This window comes from Agrilus planipennis, unplaced genomic scaffold (assembly GCF_000699045.2).
Source record: "Agrilus planipennis isolate EAB-ADULT unplaced genomic scaffold, Apla_2.0 scaffold6, whole genome shotgun sequence".
NCBI classification, from domain to species: domain Eukaryota; kingdom Metazoa; phylum Arthropoda; class Insecta; order Coleoptera; family Buprestidae; genus Agrilus; species Agrilus planipennis.
In genome coordinates, this window is record NW_020439302.1 from 1,281,312 (window position 1) to 1,306,040 (window position 24,729).

The 24,729-nt window shown below is 34.7% G+C and overlaps 1 protein-coding gene across 1 annotated transcript in view; it reads right to left on the reverse strand.

The window, feature by feature from the left end:
• Positions 1–6,494: 6,494 nt before the first annotated feature.
• LOC108743729 (protein gooseberry-like) overlaps positions 6,495–24,729 on the reverse strand; it is a 37,120-nt gene continuing 18,885 nt past the window's right edge. The window contains exons 3-7 of the mRNA XM_025978441.1: positions 18,273–18,495; positions 8,285–8,490; positions 7,934–8,117; positions 7,487–7,855; positions 6,495–6,984 (exon numbers count right to left, since the gene is read on the reverse strand). Coding sequence (XP_025834226.1) covers positions 6,674–6,984; positions 7,487–7,855; positions 7,934–8,117; positions 8,285–8,490; positions 18,273–18,495 — 1,293 coding nt within the window. The 3' untranslated portion in view covers positions 6,495–6,673. The remainder of the gene's footprint in view (positions 6,985–7,486; positions 7,856–7,933; positions 8,118–8,284; positions 8,491–18,272; positions 18,496–24,729) is intronic.

Below are 24,729 nucleotides of genomic sequence, written 5' to 3' on the forward strand. Positions count from 1 at the left end.
GAGTTGCTGGAAAAGTGACGATATACTTATTCTAATAGACAGGTTATTTTTCTTGTGGCATTTAGAAAAGCATTTTTAATATCTATTATTATATTGTTTAATAATTTGTTTGTTGAAACGTTTATTTTATTATCTTTTTTTTTTCGTTTGAGTGAATGCGAATGCGAGAAAGCGAGCGGTGATAAAAAAATTTTCGAAAAAACGTTTCGGTTTATCGGCAACTTTTTATTTTCGACAACTGTTTGATGTTCGTTATAGGTTAGAAACTGAAACTAAAGCAAATTCTCCAAAACGTTGAAGAAGAAAAATAAGGAACAAAGCATACAAAAGTACTTCAGTTTTGTACATACATACATTTAAACGATAAGTTGCTTGTAAATATTCTGCAGTTGTAATAAAATAACAAAAACCAGCCTTTTACAGTGACATCTGGCGGTAAGTTTTACGCGCCACGCTTTTTCAATTATCTACAAACGATGAAGAAAAAAATGGAAAAAAGAAGTTGTATTTTTCTAACTGAAATTCTAGCTTGTACCTACCTACCTGCTATTAGCGGAAACAAAACTAAATATTTTTATAGCGATTTGCAAATCGAGTGGGACAAACCAATCAAATGGTAACTATCTTTAGTAAACTTACCTCCGTTTTTCACTGTAAACATTTTCTATAGGTCCACACATTACACCATAACCACAGAATGCAATAGTTGAAAAATTTTCCATAGTTCAACATGCTACTATTTAACAGAACAATATTCCTACGTGAATTTCCCAAAAAAGTGACTTTCAAGCATAATGCTTACAACATACATAATTACCAATTGTGACGTAATTTGGCCTAAGCCAACCCTGTTCCGATCAAGGACCAACAATGTACATATTACATAATAATAAATTAATAATGCAATAGCCCGGTTGCACTAAGTGCTTCAACACATTTTGCCCACCGCAATTACAGTCATGTAATTGCCAACAATAAAAAAAAAAGATATATTACAATAGCCCAATCAGGGGCGTACTGGGAAAATTCGTCGCACATACGCGCGATCGGTTTTCTTTGTACGTCACTGAATTCATACGTTTGGATTGCCCCGGAGGGCTCTAGCGGCCCTCCCTTTTATGTAATTTACATAAATATTATCGTCTAGTGCCCGAATGGACAAATATTTATCGTAAATTTACACACGAAATTATTTTGCAATAGCCCACAAACAACAAATGCAGAAATGCATCGTTTTTCAAACTTTTTCTACCGGTTTTATTTTAAAAACAATTTTCCTCAGTTTCTTATCAGCGCCGTCCAGACATTCGCGAAGAACCGAAAAATTTGCGGAACCAAAAAAATTAGCTGCTATACAATACAATTACATACTATAAATAAATAAATACGTCGATGTTCAATAAATAACAATAGTGCGTGTAAATTCTCAGCCCCAACCCCAACCCTATATGTTCCCCTTGCCTCTTTTCAACTTGACTGTATACTATTTAAATACTTATAATACTGGCTTACTTTATTAAGCAAGCAGTACCGTACCGTATTAATATTAAAGAAAGTAAGTGTTAAGTGACCGATGCATAGTTGATGATAAAAAAAAATAATTGAATAAAAGCCGTAAATTTGAGGTTCTCGTCGAAATGTTTAGATGGTTTTAAAACTTTTTGTTAACTGCAATAGCCTAAACGCATTATACAAGTATTTATAATGCTACACAACAATTCCGGTTTCCACACTTCAGTTTCCATTTTAACAATCGGGTGTTGTGAGAAGTGAGAGACGGTACTTCCCCCGAACACTCCGTTCTTTCTTTTTCCAACACTCGGTTAAACTTTTGTTCATTCAAAATCCGAAGTAACTTCAAATCATACAATACGCTAACACATCACACACACAAAAACACACACACACACATACATACATATATATACACAAACAGATTACACATCACTGGACAATATTTCGACACAAAAATTTATATAACAGACACAAACATTTAGGGCATTCAAAATTAATAAAACGATAATCACACCAACAACAACTTTAAACAAAATAAATTTTTAATGTATATGAAAAAAATGTCACTTTTGGGAAAAATCAATTTAGGCTCCATTCAGCAAAATTCTCGCTCCAAATTTCAACAGTTTGGTAGAAATATTACACATACATTTCTATTATAAAAATAAACACAATAGGTAAATGTTTTTGTTATGTTCGTTTGTTACAGTGTTATGTTACAATACGTATGTATACTATGCCATATTATTAAGTACAGCTTTAGACTGCCCGAGTGACTTGAAGAGAATTCGTCCAATTTGGAATAATAGGTGCTTGTTCGCACTAATCGCAAACCGCCGCGCGATAGCACTTGTCATAGAATACATTTAACATCGAAGTCTGATTGGTTACTGGGCGGGGACAACTGACTGTCTACGCTTGAAGTTTACGCGAAGCGAAGCCGCGCGGTGGTAACCGCTTATTGTGGGCAAGCAGTTTAATTTGCAATAAAGCATTTCAATGTAAACTAAAATAAATAGAAAACAGCTAAGATCTCTTCATTATTAATGTTATACGCCACATTGCTAGACAGTTATTAATTAATCTATAGAATAAATGTTCATTGTTAATAATAATACATGTAGCGCAATAGTTGACAAACCGTTTATGTTTAAGTTTCACATTCCAAGGGATTTTAGCTGCAGAGTTGTCTTCGAGTTGCTGGAAAACTGCGAAAATGTTTTGGAATTGACAACGAACGTTTGGGGTAGTTTTCGCGTATATTTTGGTCATATATGTATATGTGCTTTTTTTTACCGTTTCAGATCCAAATTATTTTATGATTCGAAAGAAAAAAAAAACGAAAATTAAAACGACAAATTTTTTTAAAAGACTGACGCAGTTTTCTTAAGGGCCGATTTGAAGGTATGACGAGCAAGAAAATGCCATAATAAACGAAATATTTGGGAAATAAACAAATCTTTCGTATATTTGAGCCTTTATAAATAGTTGTACTTTTAGGTTTTTCTACTGCTTACGGTTATTACTACTACCTATCTACTACTAACTTACATTAAATAATTGTACGTAACTGGATTGTTTTGAAGAAAATACAGCGACCTTTTGCACAAAAAACAAACAAATATTCATCGTTAATAAAGTAAATCAAAAACTAATCGCGAATTCTTATTTGTAAAGTCTGAAATGGAGCCTGTTAACAATAAAGATATTCTTCAGTATTTGTTATCGCAAAAATCTAAAAATACTTTTTCGGAAAATGAAGTTGAAAAATATATCGCAAAACGTCGTGTAATTTCCAAAAACAAGCTGTTTTAAAATAGGTCATCTTCCAACAAACTGTACATGTTCTACAGATCATAATTTTTTAGTTATTATTATTATAATTATATTATATTAATTAATTATTTATTGTTGCAGTAAATAATTAATTAATATNCAGTACATACAGTAATTATTCATATTATTATAATCGCTACTATTCTTTATTGTCATTAATTAATTAATTAATCAGTATTTTTATGCTTTTGTTATTTGTATGATATATTTTAACGAATTTTAAGTTGATGACGACTATCAAATCGATTGTAGAAAAAGACATCATTATTCTAATATTATTATTATTATTAATTACTACTAAGTAAGTTTAACTGCATGAAATACAACAACAGCAAGAAAAACGCCATTGTTTATTTAAAAAAAGAAAAATGACTGCCATTTAATTTTTACCTTTTTAGTTCCTACTTCATTCTTTTTTCCTTTTGAATCTGTAGACAAGTTACAGTGTTTTCTTTTTCGTTAGGGTGCATGATCGCGTGTGTGTAAAAATGTTTTGACTTTTTATTTTGTGTTTTCTGTATCTGTATCTCATCTACATTTGCAGGGGGTCCAAAGGTGGTTCCTTAACGATTTGTAGCTTTAAGGGTCTTCCACCCTACCCTCCGGCTTTGCACTAGCGTGTAGTCCGGAGAGTTAGCTCGTCCCAAAATGATGGGTAATTTTAAATTTTTTTAGCTTTAATTTATAGTTTAATGGCTCAAGGAATATTGAGAATAAATTGTATAATAGATAAAAAAGACCATTATAAAATTTTATGAATACCAGCCTAATGGATTTGGACGCTCTGAAAATCTAGCCAAATTTTTATATTACGTTATACTATTAATTAATTATCTACTTAATAAGGTCACTGTTATCGTTGTATTGTTTTCTTTCTTAAAATTACTTGTTCATGTATAAAATAAAACGAAAAAAAAGAATAAAATACCACAAGCACATTTTACGTTAATTAATTAATTAAATACCTGTAAATTAAAGGAGAGTGTTAATTGTTTTCGAAAACTAAATGAAATTAAAACGACGATGAATTAATTGTATGTAACTGAAAGTAAAATGTGTTGTGGGATTTTTTAGAACTGATTGATAATTTTTAAGATGTCGTCTTTACGAGAGGTGAAACTAAGGCATTTGAAAAGAAAACATAAATTATTTGTAAAAGTTTAATATTGAAATACGTTTGTGTTCTAGTATAAAATACTTTGCAATGTTTTATTGAATCAAATTTCATGTATGCCATGTATGTGAGAAACTGATGTATTCTACTTACTGGAAAATAAAAATTAGAAATAAAATCAATGTGTTTTCTTTCTACTTAATACATTTAACAATCATTAACAATAAATGTTAAGGTTAATCTTTAGATGAAATACTTTTATAAAAACACTACGAATTCTGTTTCATGAATTTCTGTTTGTATTATAATAATTATTTATAAATTACAAAAATTAAAAATATATTGCAGGAATATGGTATTACTCCTATCATCATCATCATCATCATAAGGTCGTCAGTCCTAAGACTGGTTGGACACGCACCTCCACTCCTTCCTATCCCGAGCTAATCTTTACATTTCCCTAAAACTAGAACACCCACATCCTTAACTATTTGCGAACAGTAATCTAATCTAGGTCTACCTCTACCCCTCCTAACTCCTGTTTCTGCCTCTAATATGTCTCTGACTAGACCTTCATGCCTGAGAAGGTGTCCTACCAACCTATCTCGCCTATTTTTTATTGACTTCCTCTGTTCTCCTATTCTTTCCAATACCTCTTCATTTCTAACCTTTTCTACCCACGATATCCTCATCATCCGCCTATAACACCACATTTCGAACGCTTCTAACCTTTTCTTTTCCGCCGCTCCCACTGTCCATGTTTCGCACCCGTACAGTACCGTGCTCCAAACATACACCTTTAACAACCTTTTTCGAACTTCTACATTAACCGTTCGCGAGCATAGAAGTGACTTCTTTTTATTAAAGGCGACACGACCCTGCGCTATCGTCTGCCTTATATCCCTACTACTCCTTCCATCCTGACTTATCTGACTTCCTAGATACCTAAAATCAGTCACTTCTTCTAATTTTTCGTCTCCTATATGTTCCCCTTGCCTCTTTTCAACTTGACTGTATACTATTTAAATACTTATAATACTGGCTTACTTTATTAAGCAAGCAGTACCGTACCGTATTAATATTAAAGAAAGTAAGTGTTAAGTGACCGATGCATAGTTGATGATAAAAAAAAATAATTGAATAAAAGCCGTAAATTTGAGGTTCTCGTCGAAATGTTTAGATGGTTTTAAAACTTTTTGTTAACTGCAATAGCCTAAACGCATTATACAAGTATTTATAATGCTACACAACAATTCCGGTTTCCACACTTCAGTTTCCATTTTAACAATCGGGTGTTGTGAGAAGTGAGAGACGGTACTTCCCCCGAACACTCCGTTCTTTCTTTTTCCAACACTCGGTTAAACTTTTGTTCATTCAAAATCCGAAGTAACTTCAAATCATACAATACGCTAACACATCACACACACAAAAACACACACACACACATACATACATATATATACACAAACAGATTACACATCACTGGACAATATTTCGACACAAAAATTTATATAACAGACACAAACATTTAGGGCATTCAAAATTAATAAAACGATAATCACACCAACAACAACTTTAAACAAAATAAATTTTTAATGTATATGAAAAAAATGTCACTTTTGGGAAAAATCAATTTAGGCTCCATTCAGCAAAATTCTCGCTCCAAATTTCAACAGTTTGGTAGAAATATTACACATACATTTCTATTATAAAAATAAACACAATAGGTAAATGTTTTTGTTATGTTCGTTTGTTACAGTGTTATGTTACAATACGTATGTATACTATGCCATATTATTAAGTACAGCTTTAGACTGCCCGAGTGACTTGAAGAGAATTCGTCCAATTTGGAATAATAGGTGCTTGTTCGCACTAATCGCAAACCGCCGCGCGATAGCACTTGTCATAGAATACATTTAACATCGAAGTCTGATTGGTTACTGGGCGGGGACAACTGACTGTCTACGCTTGAAGTTTACGCGAAGCGAAGCCGNTAATTGGTAATATATTATATTAAAAGTACGCAGAAAATAATAATAAATCAAAATAAACTTGTACTTCCAATCACTGGTCACACTTTTACCACTAATTGAGTCATTTAGTTAACATCAGTTACCATTTTCACTGTTTACGAACCATATATAAGTCCCCAATTGGCCACTAATATACCTAGGTGCCAAAATCGCTTTATCGATTTGTTTCTGTAGGTCAATACCATCCATAGAAAGGCTGATGACCAAACGCTTTACCAGCGTTATGATGAGGGCTGTAACTATGAATTGCAGGATTGTGTAAACCGTTTTGCCCAAAACTGGTTAGACTCTGGGTGTGAACTCCCAACGGTTGGCTAAGTTGTCCGATTCCTCCTGAAAGGACTTGGTTAACACCGCAAGGACTTGTGGTACGATTCATCGAATTCGGGCTTGACCATTGGTTCGGTATGTGGACGTTGTTGTTATTGTTATTGTTAGAAATTACAGCGTCGTTGGTACATGGTGACTCGTTACCGTTACTGTTACCTGAAGGTAGAAATGAAGATGATTGTCCTCAATATTATCGAGACACACGGAAATGGGATTGAATAATACAACTTTAATTTCAAACACAAAGGACTTCAAATTTGTTAGGTATAAGTACTTAAGAGAAATTCATTAAAAAAGATTACGGGACAGTAATATCAAAGTTTGAAGATAGCACAAAATGGACGAACAAAACTAATTAAGAATAATGTCGATAATGCAAGAATAGCTTTAATAGTTCTTCATAGAAATAGAATCGTTTTCTACCTATGTAAAATCCTCCTCACACGTAGGTTCAAAACTGTTATATTACCTATTACTACCTAATATGAAGATTGGAAAAACTTTGGCGGTTGTTGAAGAAGGTAACTTTGTTACCGAAAAGTGCTTCGGACAACTACAGTGTCGTGTTTTGGCGTTGGGGTTTTGAGCTATTCTGTTTGTTCTACTATTACTACCTTTCATGAAACAGGATGTGAATGAGTAAAAAGTTGAAACTTACTGCTATTAGGTCCGAGCATGGTGAGCATGGGGTTGGTTGGAGAAGGCATGTTGGGATAGACGCCGACATGTTGTTGAGCTCCAGGACTGGCCGAGTTTCGGAGGTTACCCTCCTCCTTGTATCCAGTGTTATTATTTTGATTCAAATTTTCTATTCCACCACCCACGGGAGTCATGTTGTTTGAAGAGGGTGATACGCTCGGCTGAATATTGGACGACATACTCGACGGGGTTGTTATCGATTGAGATATTGGCATGATGGTCGACGGATATACTGAATGAGAAGGGTAAGGGTTATGTGAGTGTGACGAGAGGGGTAAATTCGGGGATGAAGAATGGGCGGAACCATGGCTAGGGTACAATTCTGTCACTAAAGAACAAAAATGAATAAATAAATAATGGATACGTACTTAAAATTTGAAATAGATTTAGATTTAGTAGAACTTACTTTGACTTCCCGAAGTGGCTGGGGTTGTTGGAAAGCTGCCCTCACCTAAGGGTTGACCCAGAGGCGGATAGGGGGCTGTTGGACCCGAATAGGGGTTTCCCACAACTCCCAACGATGAATAAGACGACGAAGAACTAGATGCCAATTGCTTTCTGAGACGAGCACGTCGATTACTGAACCAAACCTTTAAAAAGGAATCTTATTTTGAAAGAATCGCTTGAAATTCAATTTCAAATTTATTTATATTAGATGAAGGAATCCTATCTTTATTAAATAATTAAAAATTACATTATAATACATGTAATCTTCATTTTCGTGTTTAATAGGTGCAACAATCCTAATAGTACGTACTTGTATTCTGGCTTCCGTCAATTTGGTTCTTTGAGCCAATTCCTCTCTGGTATAAATATCTGGATACTGTGTTCTTTCGAATGCTTTCTCCAGTTCGTCCAGTTGGTGTGCAGTGAATGTGGTGCGAGACCTTCTTTGCTTTCTTTTTAGGGGAATACCCGGCTCGCTTTCACAGTCTGAACCATTTTCATTGTCGGACGATTTTTCTAAAAAAGAAGAAAAAATTTTTTTTATTGTATATATTCATTTTATTACACAGAGAGCCGATGTAGAGATGAGTTGCAGAAAAAAATTAAAAGAAACAAATTTGGATCATATTATCGATAAATCATATGACGTATCCAGTATACGTAATAAGTCAGCAGATTTCTATAGTGAAAAAGACTCGCAATAATAATTGCTATTTTAATAACATAAATTTCCTTGAAATATCAAAATGCAATTTTCGGTGTAATAATAATCAGAAGATAACTATGTAATTATATAGAATAAAAACAATTAACTCCTATCTACATTGATAAATAAAAAATAATGAAAAAGTTGAACGACAATGGGCACGGAGTTCATCAAAAATGATTTACGAGATTAGTTTTAAACAATTACACAATGAACAATATATAGTTTATCACAGAGGCAGATACAATTAAGAAATACTGCTTGGTTTTAAAACGTGAACATTTTGTATTAGCTAAACTGGAATCATTAATTGAGTAAAATTGGAAACAAATATTCTTATTTTTCTTATAATTAATATATTAAATTGAACGCGAAACTAAATCGTGAAGCCAGCTAAAGGGGGTAATACAAATACGCCTCGATAATACCAATGCACATATTAGTTGCCTTAGTTGCTCTCTCTTACAAAAAGGAGTTGCAATTTTTATATACAAATATCGAACTCTGTTTTCTTCCAGACTTTCCTGGCTTATCTGCCTTCCTGGATACCTAAAATCAGTCACTTCTTCTAATCTTTCGTCTCCTATCTTTACATTCGCTCTTTCCATACTTTTTCTTCCCTTACATACCAGTATTTTTGTTTTAGCTTTTATTTTATTTGATGCTATCTCTAACTCTTCCTTGCTAGATGCTATTACTGCTATATCATCTGCAAATCTAAGTATGCTAATCTTTTGCCCCTCTATATCTATCCCTATAGTTGTATTGTCTTTAATGATGTTGATCGTGTCTTCGATGTATAGATTAATAAAAAGTAGTGGTGACAGTGTGCGTCCCTGTCTGATTCCCTTCTTAATATTTACTTCTCTGCGTTGCTTCTCCAGCTCGATAACTGCCTGTTGCTCTTTATACAAACTAAATATCACTCTTCTATATCTGTAACTCATTCCTAAATTCTTAAGTATATTTAACATCTTGTCCCATTTAACACTGTTAAAAGCGATCTTTCTTTTTTTCTATCGCGTTCCTTTAATTCTTCCAATCCCAAATTGATCTTCCCCTAATAGTTCTTCCGCCCTTTTTTCATCTTTCCCTGTACTATTCTAGTTAAGACTTTTGACGATTTTTTTGACGTGACAACGTCTTATAATTCGATGGAGCCGACTGCACGCACGAAAAAACATGACTCATGCGGCATTACCTCGCTCTGAGGCGTTCCATTTAAGGGTTGAAGTGCAAGCGAGAGCGCGGAACGAGCGACAAAGAGGCACAATCGGCCTCCGCGTTCGGCAGCGTTCGACATCTGTCTCTCTCCTACTTGAGTGAGCGATGCGTCCGCGTGGACAGCTGCTATACAATAATACATTACCATTTACCTCCTTCTCTATATCCATACAAAATATCTATCAAACAAATAAAATTAAAATTTTCTTTTGAAAAATGAAACCATTCCATCAGTATTTTCTTATGACGTTGTCACGTTCAACTATCGTCAGTAAACCGACTTTACAGACAACCGATTTTTTTTAGGTATGATTACTACTACGTTCCATTTATAATTCTCCAGGACTTCCCCGTCTCGTAAATTTCCGCCTGTATCCCATCTGTACCTGGTACCCTATTATTCTTTAAGTTTTTTAATTTACGTATGGTATAATAAAAATCATCGGGATTGAATCTACACTGAAATTTTGACAAAGGGCTATTTTCAAAATTTGTATGCTCCTTTTTTAACCAAATCGATATTAAAATTCAATTCTTAATTTTTGTCATTTTGCCTAAGGCTTCTTAACTTGTAAGCTTACAACACGGCATTGTTAACAATAATATAGCCGGTTATCTTTAATTATTTAATTAACTCTCCGTGTTATTTACCATCAGCTCTTTGTGTTCCTTTTCGCTACTTTGTTAGGTTCTAAACATTGTATACCACAAAAGTAAATATTTTTTTGTTGAGCGTTTCAAAAAGCGAGCGGTAGCAAAATACAATTTGTTACATCATTCTTGAGTTGTTATACTCCGCTTTTGAAGCAGCCGACTCCTATATTGGATGCCTTTTGATCTGAGCCGATCGAAGGTAGCAGCAGAAAAAGCTCACTAGCAAAGAGTAGCAGAAACAATGGAGAAACAGTGCAGTCGTGGCTAACTGGATTCTCACACCGAACAATCAAGGACTACAACGTATTATACCTAACAAGCACTGGTTATAGGTATTCAACTCGAAATATTCAAAAAGTGTGAATAAGTAGGTTTATAAACAGTTTTTACAGATTTTCAACTGTGTTTATTCTTATGTTCTTATAATATTAATAAAAAAATTCATTCGCCCTCTCCAGAAATTGAACCCGGAACTAGTGCTTAAATTACTACGAGAGATGGCAGCAGCAACAACGACAAAACGTACTTATTAGATTACAAATTCGTCGAATTAGTGTATATGTTAACGGAAATGTGTGTAATCCGTCATTGTATACAATTCCTAAGAAACGTATATAATTCCTAAAATCGCCAGGAAATGTGTAAAATAAATTATATTAGACACATTTCCTAGGAAATCTATACATTTCCTAAATAGCAATCGGAAATGTATTACATTGAAGATGTCATTGGATACGCGGGGATAGCGGAACGGGTGGAGGGTATTACGTAATCCGATCGTGCGATTTATTGTAATCACAGATAACTCTGATTCTCAGTTTACTAACGTGTTTTATTCATTTTATTCACAGAAAACATTTGTTTCATACATTTCCTAGTACAATATCGGAATTTCATACAATTCCTAGGAAATCTATATAGATACATTTTCCAGGATATGTATGTATTAAAAAAATATTTTATAGATTTCCTAAATAGCCTCGGAATTGTATACAATTCCTACATTTCATACATTTCCGATAACATATATATTTATTAATATCCTATGACATATTTTAAGAAACTTAAATTTAAACTTCCTAAATGCAGTCTGAGTTAATGGTGGTGCACACTGTATGTTCCGTGTCCGTTCCATATTCATTCCGTAAACGTTTCGTCAATTATTGTATACATAATTTGAATCTAATCAAGATACATGTTCATGGTCGTACCCACCTTCCACTCCAACGAACCGTATTTTGGACCTACTGATCGCAAACAAATATTTTTAATAGCTGATGGTTATTTTATACATTTAATCTACATAAAATAAATAAAGATTTACATAAAATAGCACTACATGTTAACCTTCTTAAGCTTAATTCCTTTGAATCTTACGAATTAATAAATTTCATCTTAATCTCCTGGCGCCTCCACCATTTTTTCATATATGATAATTTTATTTTTCCGTTATAATCTTATCTTCAGGATACAGATAGGAGATTAAGACGCCAGTTAGATTTTTGGTTCATTTACTTTGGTCCAAGTTGTTCTATTGTTTCTTTGGATCACTTAGACAAAAAATAGATCAGCGATAATCCACAGATAATCTTTCACTCGTCTTCTGGCTTCATTTTCTCCGTCGCATTTGTCTCTCTCGATCCATTCCGAAGATTCCGAAAAAGATGGCGAAGAATGTCTTCCGCGTTATCCACCAGCTTTGCACCACAGTGTAGACCCGAAGGACTGGTGGGAGTTGAATACACCTATACCAAGTTTTTTTTTGACAGTCCACTGATTTCGATAAATTCTGTCTTCATTTTGTCCGTCGCATTTGTCTTTCTCGATTAAACACCTATACCAAGTCTTTTGACGTGACAACGTCTTATAATTCGATGGAGCCGGCTGCACGCACGAAAAAACATGACTCATGCGGCGTTACCTCGGTCTGAGGCGTTCCATTTAAGGGTTGAAGTGCAAGCGAGAGCGCGGAACGAGCGACAAAGAGGCACAATCGGCCTCCGCGTTCGGCAGCGTTCGACATCTGTCTCTCTCCTACTTGAGTGAGCGATGCTTTCGCGTGGACAGCTGCTATACAATAATACATTACCATTTACCTCCTTCTCTATATCCATACAAAATATCTATCAAACAAATAAAATTAAAATTTTCTTTTGAAAAATGAAACCATTCCATCAGTATTTTCTTAAGACGTTGTCACGTTCAACTATCGTCAGTAAACCGACTTTACAGACAACCGATTTTTTTTTTTTGACAGTCCATTGATTTCGATAAATTATTGATCAAAACTTTCATAATTCGTTATACTTTTCTAGAAGCTATTAACGAATTGCGATTATGTTCAATGCCATTACCTATTTTCTTGCATCTTCTTCTGCAAAATACCTGAAGTAGAACCAGCGAAATGAACCTGCAGGCAATTTCTGCATCCTTTGTAATTATTAATCATATCATTAGCTAGCCGCGTGGTTGGATGAAACGGTAGCTTGGTTACCATAGAAAATTATAAAGTCATCCCTTTGTAATTCCACCACATACGTACACATACAACCTACCTGATATCCATTTGTACAAGAACAACAACGACGTGTTCGTGGGGTTCAGTTGTCGGCACTGTTTGGGATAGAGACCACCTGGTGCGCCCTTGCCGTCGGTCGGACAAAGACTGGAACGCAATCTAACACCCCGGCCGGCATTTTCGAGGTGACTAATTACAAGGGTATCCTGTTACTCACTTGACGGATTTCGGTTTGTTTACGGGGTCTCAAACAACTCGATCCGAAAACATGACGGTTCCGATCGCCGTCACTCGCGCTCATTCCGAGACGATTATGATTAATGGCCTTTTTTTTATTATTATTATTTTTTCGAAACGATTCTTTTGATTTTAATGTTCTCGGTTATTTAATCTACTACAGCAACTCGCAAAAAAAAAGAAGACGAAACACTGCATACTGCACATCAGTGAGGTCAAAAACGTTGGAACATAAATTTCAAAAGAAATCGATCTTAGATTTTCCGGGAAAACTCTTGAATAATTCAAATTGTATTTTTAACCAAAAATAATTAAACGAAAACTACCATTTCTCATTCCGTTGGTGATATATGTTCCAGTTTTTGAGAAATGCGAAAATTGACTGAGCACAGAGGAGTGTGTCGATCATCCAGTCTTCAGACTGATGCCCATTTGGTGATAACGATTATGATAATCACACTTTACATCAGTCAAAGTTAAGCTTTTCGTACTAAAGGTTAAACATAATCAATTTTTCTTCAAATTATATTGTAGAGAATATGAAACCCTGGGTGGATGATGTAAAGTAAGACTGGTCAAATACTTGAATCCAGAAATATATGGAATCTTGTCTGATCTAATCAATCAGGGCGAGGAATCCATAGTTCTAAGGGGTTGAACAGACTAATTTTTCGGATCCACAGACCCAGCAGTGAATACCAGGATGGTTAAAACTGTATCTTTAGCTCGATCCGCGTACAAATTCACTGGTCCATATTATATTAAAACAAGACAATAATCAGGGTCTAGATCCTTGAGTCCGTTGGGAAGGACGCTCTCCAGGGAGTTCAATAGGTCGCATCTAACTTTCATTTCACTCAAAAGAATCTGATCAATACTTTGTGTCTTCAAGTGAGAATTTCGTAAAAACCGTAGTCGTATCGAACCGTCGAGGATGTCAAGAAGGGCGGTGTCAACAAATGGACCGCGAACGTGATGCCAAAACTCCAGGGTCATGCAATGTTTATGTTAAAGACACATCTCGTGAGACAACTACTAGGTCGTAAAAATAGGTAATATATCTAAATTGAGTATAATAATTTCAAAATTTAATTTTTAACATTGTTTATTTGGTCTGTACTAGATAATTTGTACTGTCACTGGAGTTTTATCTCCCAATGTTATTAATTTTGGAGATACGAATAAACAACAGTATTTTACGCACCAAGGGAAGAAAGTACCTACAGCTTTCGCTCTCGGATGTGAATGGTCATTCCGGGTCAAAAGAGAAAACGACGAACTCCTAGATGGGGTATCGTACTTTCTTCCCGAAGCAGCTCGCATACGATTTTTTACCACACCTACTTCTGTCCCTGGTTTCAGAGATCAAATCATACATCATAATCTCCTAGGTTAGGTAGAGGTATTAGGAAATCCTTGTGGAAAACGAGGGTAAAAATTACACCAAGAGTGGTAAAAACGTTTTTTTATATCGATTTCTGGCCCTAGAAGGAATGCTGAACATTCGTTCCTGTCAGAGGAAAAATATCGTAGGTGCTTTCGGTAGGGATAGTAATATTTAGTAAAATCTGTAATTACCATTAGTACTAATAGTGCTTTTCAACATCATATTATAAGTGGAGACAGTTTTAATTTTTATTTTATTTATTTATTTTTTATTTATTTATTGGAAATTGTAATTATCTGCCTATTTCCAATGACAAAAAAACGTTAGCACGTGTTACCGTATTAATAATTTAAAAAACTATTTGAGTAGGTATATAGGATTGGGTTTTCCACGCACGAAACGGTGTGAGAAATGGACCATATTATTAAAGGTTTACAACACTTCCGTTAACAATTTGTACATGTCAAATCCCATTAAGGCCAGAAAGAGGGAGTTTTTATATAATCACCGGCACAAAAAATTCGCCACCCCTAATCGAATCGAATGAAATATATCCTACCCTCGACACTCATGTCTACAATATGATTATTTCATAATACCTGCATTGGGTGCCTATGTCTAAACCGTTAGTATTTGTTCTTCGTTATAAACGAAGGTATTTTATGTTTTTATGCCAACCAAATTGTTTTTTTGCGCTCTATTATGTTGTAAAAGGTTCTCGGTAGTCGTCTGTAACGATTTTACCTAAACTGAATTCGAATACAGCCTCAAAAACTACTTTATAGTGCAATTTAAATTGGAGACTCCAACGTTGCGGCAAGCGAGAAACCCCTTATTGAAATTTTAAATTTATTTGTGTTAAAAATACACAACAAATATCAACATGTAGGTTCATATACATACTAAATTCTGAAATTTACATCTTTAAATTATCAGAATTTTGCAAATTTTATTGTTTTAATTAACTTTCTTTTCTCGAAGCGTAACTAAACTCCGTTGGTTGCTAATTAAAACTTGAGGATGTCACGATACGGAAAATATAAAATAAAAAAGACAGTAAATATGTCACTATCAAGCCTTTTAATACAATAAATCCCGTGTCCGTTTGGCTACACCCATGGCCGCCTCGATTTCAATACACGTTTGACCTTCCAATTAATAAAACACAGCCTTTACGGCACTAATAACAATTATTTAATACTTTTGTACAAACACAAGTGCTATAATTCGCCTTCTTCCTTCGTCGGTTATTCCCCACCACCTACAATCATATCACCCTTGGCTCTATATCCAGTTCGAAACAAACGCGACAGAGCCTGCCGCGATTTTATTCGTGTGTATGTGTGGATGTTGTGTAGTCGTCCGACCGGCACAGTCGATTGTTATTTGTTTTGTCATTATATTGTGCCGGTGCAGCGTGTGCTTGCTCGAGTGTAGACAATTGCCGGTGTGACAGTTAACTGACATGGCCGCCGTTCAGTTTCAAAATGGCGGCGACGCGCATTTTTACTGCACCAGCGAAGCGCGTAATTTCACAACTAACAATCGCGTTGACATCGGCCGGCGAAGGGTAACCCGGTAAGGTAATAACATCATGTGAGAGAAAATATATGTGCATTTAGTGTATGAAGGATTCAACGAAATTAAGCTGAAAATCTCTGAATTAGATGCAGCCTTGGGACGGGTTCTCATCAGTAGTTATATCAAATACATTTTTTAAGATAAAAATGAAAGGAATCTGTAAAAACAAGAATATATATGACCAAAAAGGTCGTAGTAGGTAATTCCATTAGTTTACGAATGAATTCCTTTATCCTTGTCTTTAAAGGATTCTCATTTGGAAGCCAGTCATATAACACTATGGAAAGAAGAACTGATACGTAAAGTACATTTTTCCAAAAAATTTTTAATGGGGTTGGAATAATTTTTCTCCGCGAGGGCCACATGCGGCATTCCTGATGATGCACAAATGTGGCAAAGCGTTATATGCTTCTTCCTTGCCCTTGGGGGCAACCTCATGGGGCCCATAAGACGTAGTGTGGCTACCCACTTAGGGGCTCCTGCACACCCCTCAAAATTCTAATCAGAACCGTGTCTTATCTCATTCATGTACAAATACAAACAGGTATTTTATTTATTTACTGTTTGACAATTATTTCTAAATCTACTCAACAATTTCAAAAGAATATCGAAAAAATGTTTGATTTGATTCGAAAGCTTCATTCGTTTCAAAAAACCGTTTGGATTCTTCGAATTGAAGTCAATTTAGCGGGTCCACTATAAGGCTTTGAACACCACATGTAAGTACACGGCCAACTCAATTCACCAAACACATTCTTCCAGGCTATCCGATTATATTCACGAATAAATGAACTGATCGAAAACAGTTGTGTATCGGTACATACGGTAGCGATTGCATGTGATACCTACTTTTATACGACGGCCGATATTATTTATTCCTGCGGACATCTAGTCGGCCGAGATTGGCTCGTGATAGGCAATTATCTGCGCTAGATAACATGACGGACAGTCTCTTTCGTTTTGTAATTAAAGACGAAACTTTTTTGCCCCGCTTCTATTATTGCCGCGGTTTATTTCAATTATTCAGCCTGATGATATTGGCCACGACCGACTACCGAAGTCCCACATCGTCACACGTTGCCAACATCGATACAAAAATCAATTTTGGCTCTATCTGACGAACAACTATCGGCATCGACCAATAAACGTTTGAAGTCGCAGATGATCGTTATAAAAGGGAAGAAGAAATTGACATTTTCCGAAACGCTAAACGTTCTATGAATGTATCATTAAAAGCCATTGATAAAGAGTATTTTTGTCGTAATTTATAGTAGCCAAACTTGGCGTATTTTGAATAAAATGCAGGGTATTGAGGAAATCTAAATTTTGTTATATATTTAAAGAGCACCCGAGATAAAAAAGTTCAGTCTCTCAGAGCCTCTGAAAGCGAGACATGGTTAAAATTTTCTAAGTTCAACATATTTCAGAGATCCCAGCCTTTCTACGAGAGACTTTTATTCATTCAGTCTCTCTGTGAGAGACTCGAATCTCTGAATTAACAATTTTATCGTTCGAGTCTCTCATACAGAGACTGTGAGAGATCCATAAAAACAACTAGGCAATAACTGAGAGACTGTGAAAGACTGTGAGAGACGCTCTCAGAGACGATGAAAAACTCTGAGAGACTGGAGAGAGACTGAAAGTTTTTGTCTAGGGCATTTGTAAAAGATGATGAAAAATAAAACACAATTGCTGGAAGTTTTAGAAAACTTTAATAGGAATAATCTGACAATATTTTTTCGATCGATCATTATCAAAAAGTTAAAAGGAAACTTCCCTTCATACCAGATGGTACTAATTGGTCAAATTGTTTGTTGTTGTCAATATATTTTAATTAATGTTAATTAGTATAAATGCGTGGCTATAGGTACACAAACACTACAAAGATTCTTTCGTATTACCCCGTGATGGGTTTTTAACACATTGCGATGTTAGTACGGTTTTGAATTACAAGTAAATTTTACCCTAGAAGTAAAAGTCAATTGCCTTACCTTCACAGTCTCCCCCTTTGCCTCTAAGAAGTCTAGAAATGGCTGAAACACTTGGTGCGGTGCTCCTATCACATATGCCTTCTTTGACCAGCCGATCTCTAATTTCCCAGCTGAATATTGAGGGATTTTCCCTTTTGTACTGTTCAATTCTACTCTCCACTTCTGGGGTAGCCACTCGCGGCTTCGAACCACCAATGACGCCGGGTCGGATGGATCCAGTTTCCTGTAAACAAAAAATTGTACTTGCAGAAGACCAGAGTTTTTCTTTTTAGTAGGTATAGTTATAACGATAGTTTGGGAGGTACAATCGGAGACAAGAGTACATAAAATTAGAAATTCGTGATTAATTAGGTTTTGCAGCATATCATGAAGTAAATAAATACTATCTATACTAAAGAAAAGTATACGGTTTGAGAGAAAATTTGGAATTTGACCAAAAGCTTTGAATAATATAAGAAATAACGAATAATAGGGCAGTGAATATGCCTTCAGTTCAACTTCGAAACAAAAAAATATTTAGTTTCAATCTCTATTAATAATGAGCGTAAAACTTTTTAATATGTTTAAATAATAATTAAAACTTTAAAATTGCATTTATTTCAGACAATTATAAATATTATCATTATATTATCAAGTAAAAACGAGATTTTCAGCTAATTTTTCATTTTTTCCTCGATAACCATTTAGTGAATTTGAATAACCTTACGCTAAAGTGATTCTCCAGAGTTCAAGTTACTTATTATAAAAGTTTGAAATTTCTGGTAGCTTTTTTTCTGTTAATAAAAATAAATTTAATCTGTTCGGTTAACGAATCTCCATAAAATGACGTGTAAAATTACAATTTTTTAAAATTTCAATAACTTTGTAACGGTTTAGTGAAGCAATTTGTAATTTTTACAAGAGTTTTAGAATTGAATGAGGAACGTTCTTCCAAATTTTTATTTGTCTTGTAGCATTTTGACATACCTCCCAAACATCCTTAATATTATAGTGTAACAGAATTCTATAAAAAGCAAAAGTTCATGCTCCATATTTTGTATGTATATGTATATGTTTTCAGCTGCTTTCTTACATCTTGCAAGTTTAATTTCAGAAAAGCACGTACAATATAGTTGGTTAAAAATATTCATATACTTCTAAGCGTTTCAGTGGAAACAGCGAATTGAAATGATTTCTGTATTACATACATAAGTACAAGTTTGCAGCAGTTGTTGGTGATGAAACAAGAAATATTATGGACAATACAGACGTATCGGTACGTTTTCAATTCAACCACGACTAATTCAGATGCTTATAAGTAATGCATGGAAGATTTTTCTCTATTGTAAAAAAGGAAAAAGATGCACACGGTCGTGGAATTCGCGGATTCTCTGCAACACCTTCAAACCGCATCCGATTCGTTATGGAGTGTAACCGCGTCAGGCAAAAACATCAACCAGATGCAATTGCACATCGCAAAAATCCACTACATGATTTAATAGTCGACGAAAAACAAGTCTGCACCAATCAATATAATGGAAAAACCGCTTCTAAAAAGTAATAATATAAAAATTCGTAGACTGAAGTCAGAATTATTAATAGTACATATATTGGCAAACATTTTTCTGTAGAAACATATGATAGCATTACTGATAATGTAAAATTTTCAAAAAATCACCCCAAAGTGTCAAACATTTAAAGCCGACCCTGTGATGATAGCCTCTACAAATCCCGGAAATAAGCCACGGTTATATATCTAGACATATTTTTATCAAATTAAGCTACGAACTATCTCACAAGTGTCAGATCTTCTAAACAATCGAAATCACACCGATAACAGTTTATTTATTCTGGAATTGTGATGCCACAGAGACAATTAGAAAAATAAATTTTTAATGTGAGGTTAGGAGTTTGTACTGCTGTAATACTAGTTAACCTTTTAAAATAAACATTAGATAACAATTTAATGTTTCCACACACAACCGCCTCCTACACTTTAGTGTTAACTAAATAAATCAATTCATACTCATAATTACATCCTAAACAAATGAGGTGCCTACAGAGCGTGCTTATTGCGAGTAACCAATAGAATGTAGGCACATCTCCCAGACATCTTCCTAAATTCGTTCATGGTAAAATGTTAGTATATTAGGGTAAATTTACCAGAGACATATTGCTATTATACGTTTATTCTCTGTAGCGATGTGACCTTCAGTTTGACCGGCGCAAAGTAGAAAAGAACAGCACTAGGCCAGAAAAGGAAGGAGACAACTCTCGGCCAAACTCTTAACCGGTGAGGAGCGTATAATCCGTACAGTACTGCACGGAAAAATTGACCATTTCATCCACTACAATTGCATTGCTCAAATGTGCTGTTATTGGTATCAATTACTATTGAAAATATCAACGAGATGCTTATTTATATTTGAAGACATATTAAAGGCTTGTTTTCGACTCGCACTACTATCATGATTGAACAAAACTTTTGGCAGATACTGTATGAAAAGGTATGTTTAATGAAAAGTATGTTTAATAAACAACAGTCCAGAGTATAATGAGCTTTTTTCTCCCTACCTACAATTTTGCCAACGCGCGTCCAAGACATTGAAAGGGGCACATCGCTAGAGAAAGTAAATGAAGTATAAGTTTATAGATTACGCCTTACTCCGTCGATTTAATAAAATTGTGAATTAATTGCAGATCAAAATGGTGCATTTACAATATCAGTAGGCTTTTTATCGTTTAAAATTTGTTATCGTTCAGATAATTGACTTTATCCGTTATTATTTTAGTGGTGTTAGTTCAACTAGTACATTTTTTTTTCTTTAGGTCACTATAAAAACCCACTTTAGGTACACTTGATTGAATTATTAATTAGCTATGATTTGATTGCAGAACCGCTCTAGTAAAAAAGTAATTAATGACTTAGGATTATTTCAGACAACTTCTTATTATAGGTTTATTAAATTAGCCGCCTCAAAATTAAAGTGTCTATGAAAAAAAAGCAGGTATTTTACCTACCTGATAGTTAATTAGAACTAGAGCTGTGGTAAAGATACCCAAAAGATATAAGTATTTTTTAAGTCAGGAAAAGATGATACCGATATTATTAGAAATTACGGAAAATATTCCCTACACCACCATCACTGGCGGCTTTGAAGAAACGAAGTGAAAATTCTGCAACTGTTTACTTTCTTTTGAAAATCAATTCAATCTTAAGGTCTCTCATAGAAGCAAACTTCCCGAGTAGCATTTAGAGTATGGGTGAAATATGGCCCAAACTTGTACGCCAGATTTTGAAGTACGGCCATATCTAAAAACACCTGATACGGCCCATATCTAAAATGTAACGCCTTGGCAGATATGGGCCGTATTAAGTAATAATTTCTGGCCCGGAACAGAAATCGTAATCAGGTCCATACATAAAATTAAATTTAGGCCCATTAACCTAACCTAATAACGGATTGAATAGGTATGTGAGAAAAGAGGGATGACTCCTCGAGCAACACAAGTCGTCAATATTAACTGTATATATATTAACTATAGGTTTATGTATACATAAACCTCAGCGCGTAATATGTTAGATATCTAACATATGTTTTACAAGTGACCCAAATTAGCCACTGACATATACTGTAGTTTTTATTTTAACAACAATCCTTTTCAAAGAATTATCACATAAACTACATGCATATTTTTTTTACATTTATAAATATTTTAACCAGTAAAAATGGTAAAATATTTTTTTAAATAGATAGAAAATTATCATTACTTTTTTAACAATGTTTGTTAATTTAATACAGAAAATTATTTTAGAAATATGTAAATACATACTTAAAATACAGGGTGTCTCAGAAGTCGCGCACCCAATTGTTGGGATCGAAAAAGAAAAAAATTCTGAGCCCAAAAATCCATGCTTGAAATTTTTTTGTAAAGTAGATAATTAGTAATTAATTAATGAAAGTAACCAATCAGAAGCGCGCTACAGAAGAATAAAAAGTGAGTGGGAAGGTGGTAGGGGACGCGAGAGTGAGACGCTAGTGATGCACTCGGCTCCTCACGTAGTAGAAGGGATAGGCGTACGTGAGACTGGCTGCATGTGTGAGTCCGTGTACAAGTGTAAGCTAGTGTCAGTGCGTCGATAACAATGCGCGTATGAATGTGCGTGAGGAAATTTTTATTTTTTNGTTAATAATAAAAATAGCGATATAATAATTAATTAATGTAGTAAATGACTTGATTTGGTGTACATAAGAGAATTCTTGTTATAGGTTTTATTCATCAAGAAACAATATTAATTATTTAAGTACGTAAAGATGTGGAAAAACTGTTTGACCTTCAGGAAAGTTGACCCGTTATTCGGTCATGCTCTCATAAACTTTGAGCGTTTCTTTCGCGGTGGACTGGAGACCACTAAGAAAGCAATTAACAGTGTGTATAAAACTTAGCCGACGAAGCCTAACGATTACTATAGGGCTGCAATCAATTCAGACGACAAAGGAATTAATAATTTTCTCTCAATTAAATTCCTGTTCGAAGGAAGAAATAATATCGAAGGCTATCGACCAACTCAAACGCGAATGGGACTTTTTTTTGTAAATGCAAAAACAGAAAAAATATCAAAACGTTGATTGTAGTAAGTAAATTATTGACCTCAAATTTTTTTCACCTCTTAGTTTCCATTTCTTCCCAGAACAATTGTAGAATTGTAAAAAAAAATCCAATACTAACTGGGGTAAAGGTTTTTTACTGTTTTTACCGACGTTTCACCCCAATTGCAAGACATCGTAGGACACTATGAAACTAAGAAAATTAAGAAAACGTTTGGTGATTCAAAAACCCACAGTTATTGAGAAAAACGTACTTAAAAGGGTCAGTCCGGTCCTGGTATAGGATCATGCAAGGAAATATGACATTGCTACGTCGCATTCAACCTCGCATTTTTTTGTGCTTTTGGACTCATGTATTGCTCATTACTTTTAGGGTTCCGTACGTCTGAATCAAGACACAGGATCACTCGTGTGTCTGTCTGTCCGTTTATTAAATTGGATTGAGTGTAACTGACGACGTTTATTTTACAGCACACTAAGAGTAATTCTTCGTTCTTTTACATTCTCTATAGATGTAACTGCTTAATTGTTGTCGGAATTTCTTTGTACGTTGCCAATTCACGCCCAGGGCCGGCTTCGAATTGCAACTTCTTGTGGTTTTCTTAGAAATTCGTTTGTAGAATGCAATTTTAGGTGGTTTTCGGTTATTATAGGACTGTTTCCAAAGAAGCAGGTGATATCTTGATATAAATTTGCAGACAACGAAAAATGTAATTTATATGTTCGGTGAACGCTTTGTCTTACCTGTATACAATATTATGTTTGTCAAAATAACTTCAAATGAGAATTTTTTACAGTGTATGCAATTATTTTTTAAAACAGTGTTATCTATTCTGCAGCATTTATAAATAACATCCCGCTGATATTAATTAGTTTCTCATTGTTAACGAGAATTGCGGTTTCGAATTCGTCATTAAGTTTGTGTCAAAGTACACATAGGGGTTTAGGTCACGTTTGTTGCTTTCCATACGGAACTTCGCAGTAAACGGTAACGCAAACTTGACAATAAATTAAACGATTTACAGTGCAATAGTTTTAATAATTGAAATGCGCGCGTTCAGATAAGGAGTTTATTAGTTTGACCAATTTATAGCATAGATTTTATCGTTACGGCCCTCATAAATCACTTTATTCTGGATGCTTATCATTTTTACTGCCCTCACAGACTTTTGTTTCTTGTCAAGGCTGAGTTTTAATTGCTATTCTTTCTCTACCTTGACGCTCTTATCTATTACTCAGAGTTTTATTGCACCATAAACTGTCGAAATATACTTACGCTAACCACGAACATTCCTCTGATATCACCGACTGTAATTAATTTATTAATTATTTTTATCGTCCGCTCTGTGCAAGTATATCCGAAAAAAGGAAAACAATGCCCCTACCAGCTCCCTCTCTCTGCTTGATTGTTTGATGCAATTGCATATGGTAATGAACAATGTATGATTAAGACCAAGACTGTCCCAGTTTTGGTACTTATTAGACTTAGTCTTGCTTATTCGGTCTTAACCTCGGTCTAGCTCATTTAATCTTATATTTCTTTTTAATAATTCTTCTAAGCACAAATTTTTCCATTATTATTAAGATTATTTTATGTTTGGTGTTAAAATCTAGTATCATCATCATAAGATCGATAGTTAGTCCTAAGACTAGACACGCACCTCCACTATTTCCCTAAACCTAGAAAAAAAAACTTTTGGGTGTTTCATTGCCACCTGCCGGTAATGCTAGTGGGCGAGAAGTCCCTCCGGACTACGCCGGAAGGTAGGGCGGAAGGCCCTCTTCAGCCTGCTTTCAGGAATCGTGGGAATGGGTGGGTGGTGGTTCGGGTGAGAAAGATGAGACGGACGAAATGAAGACAGAAGAGA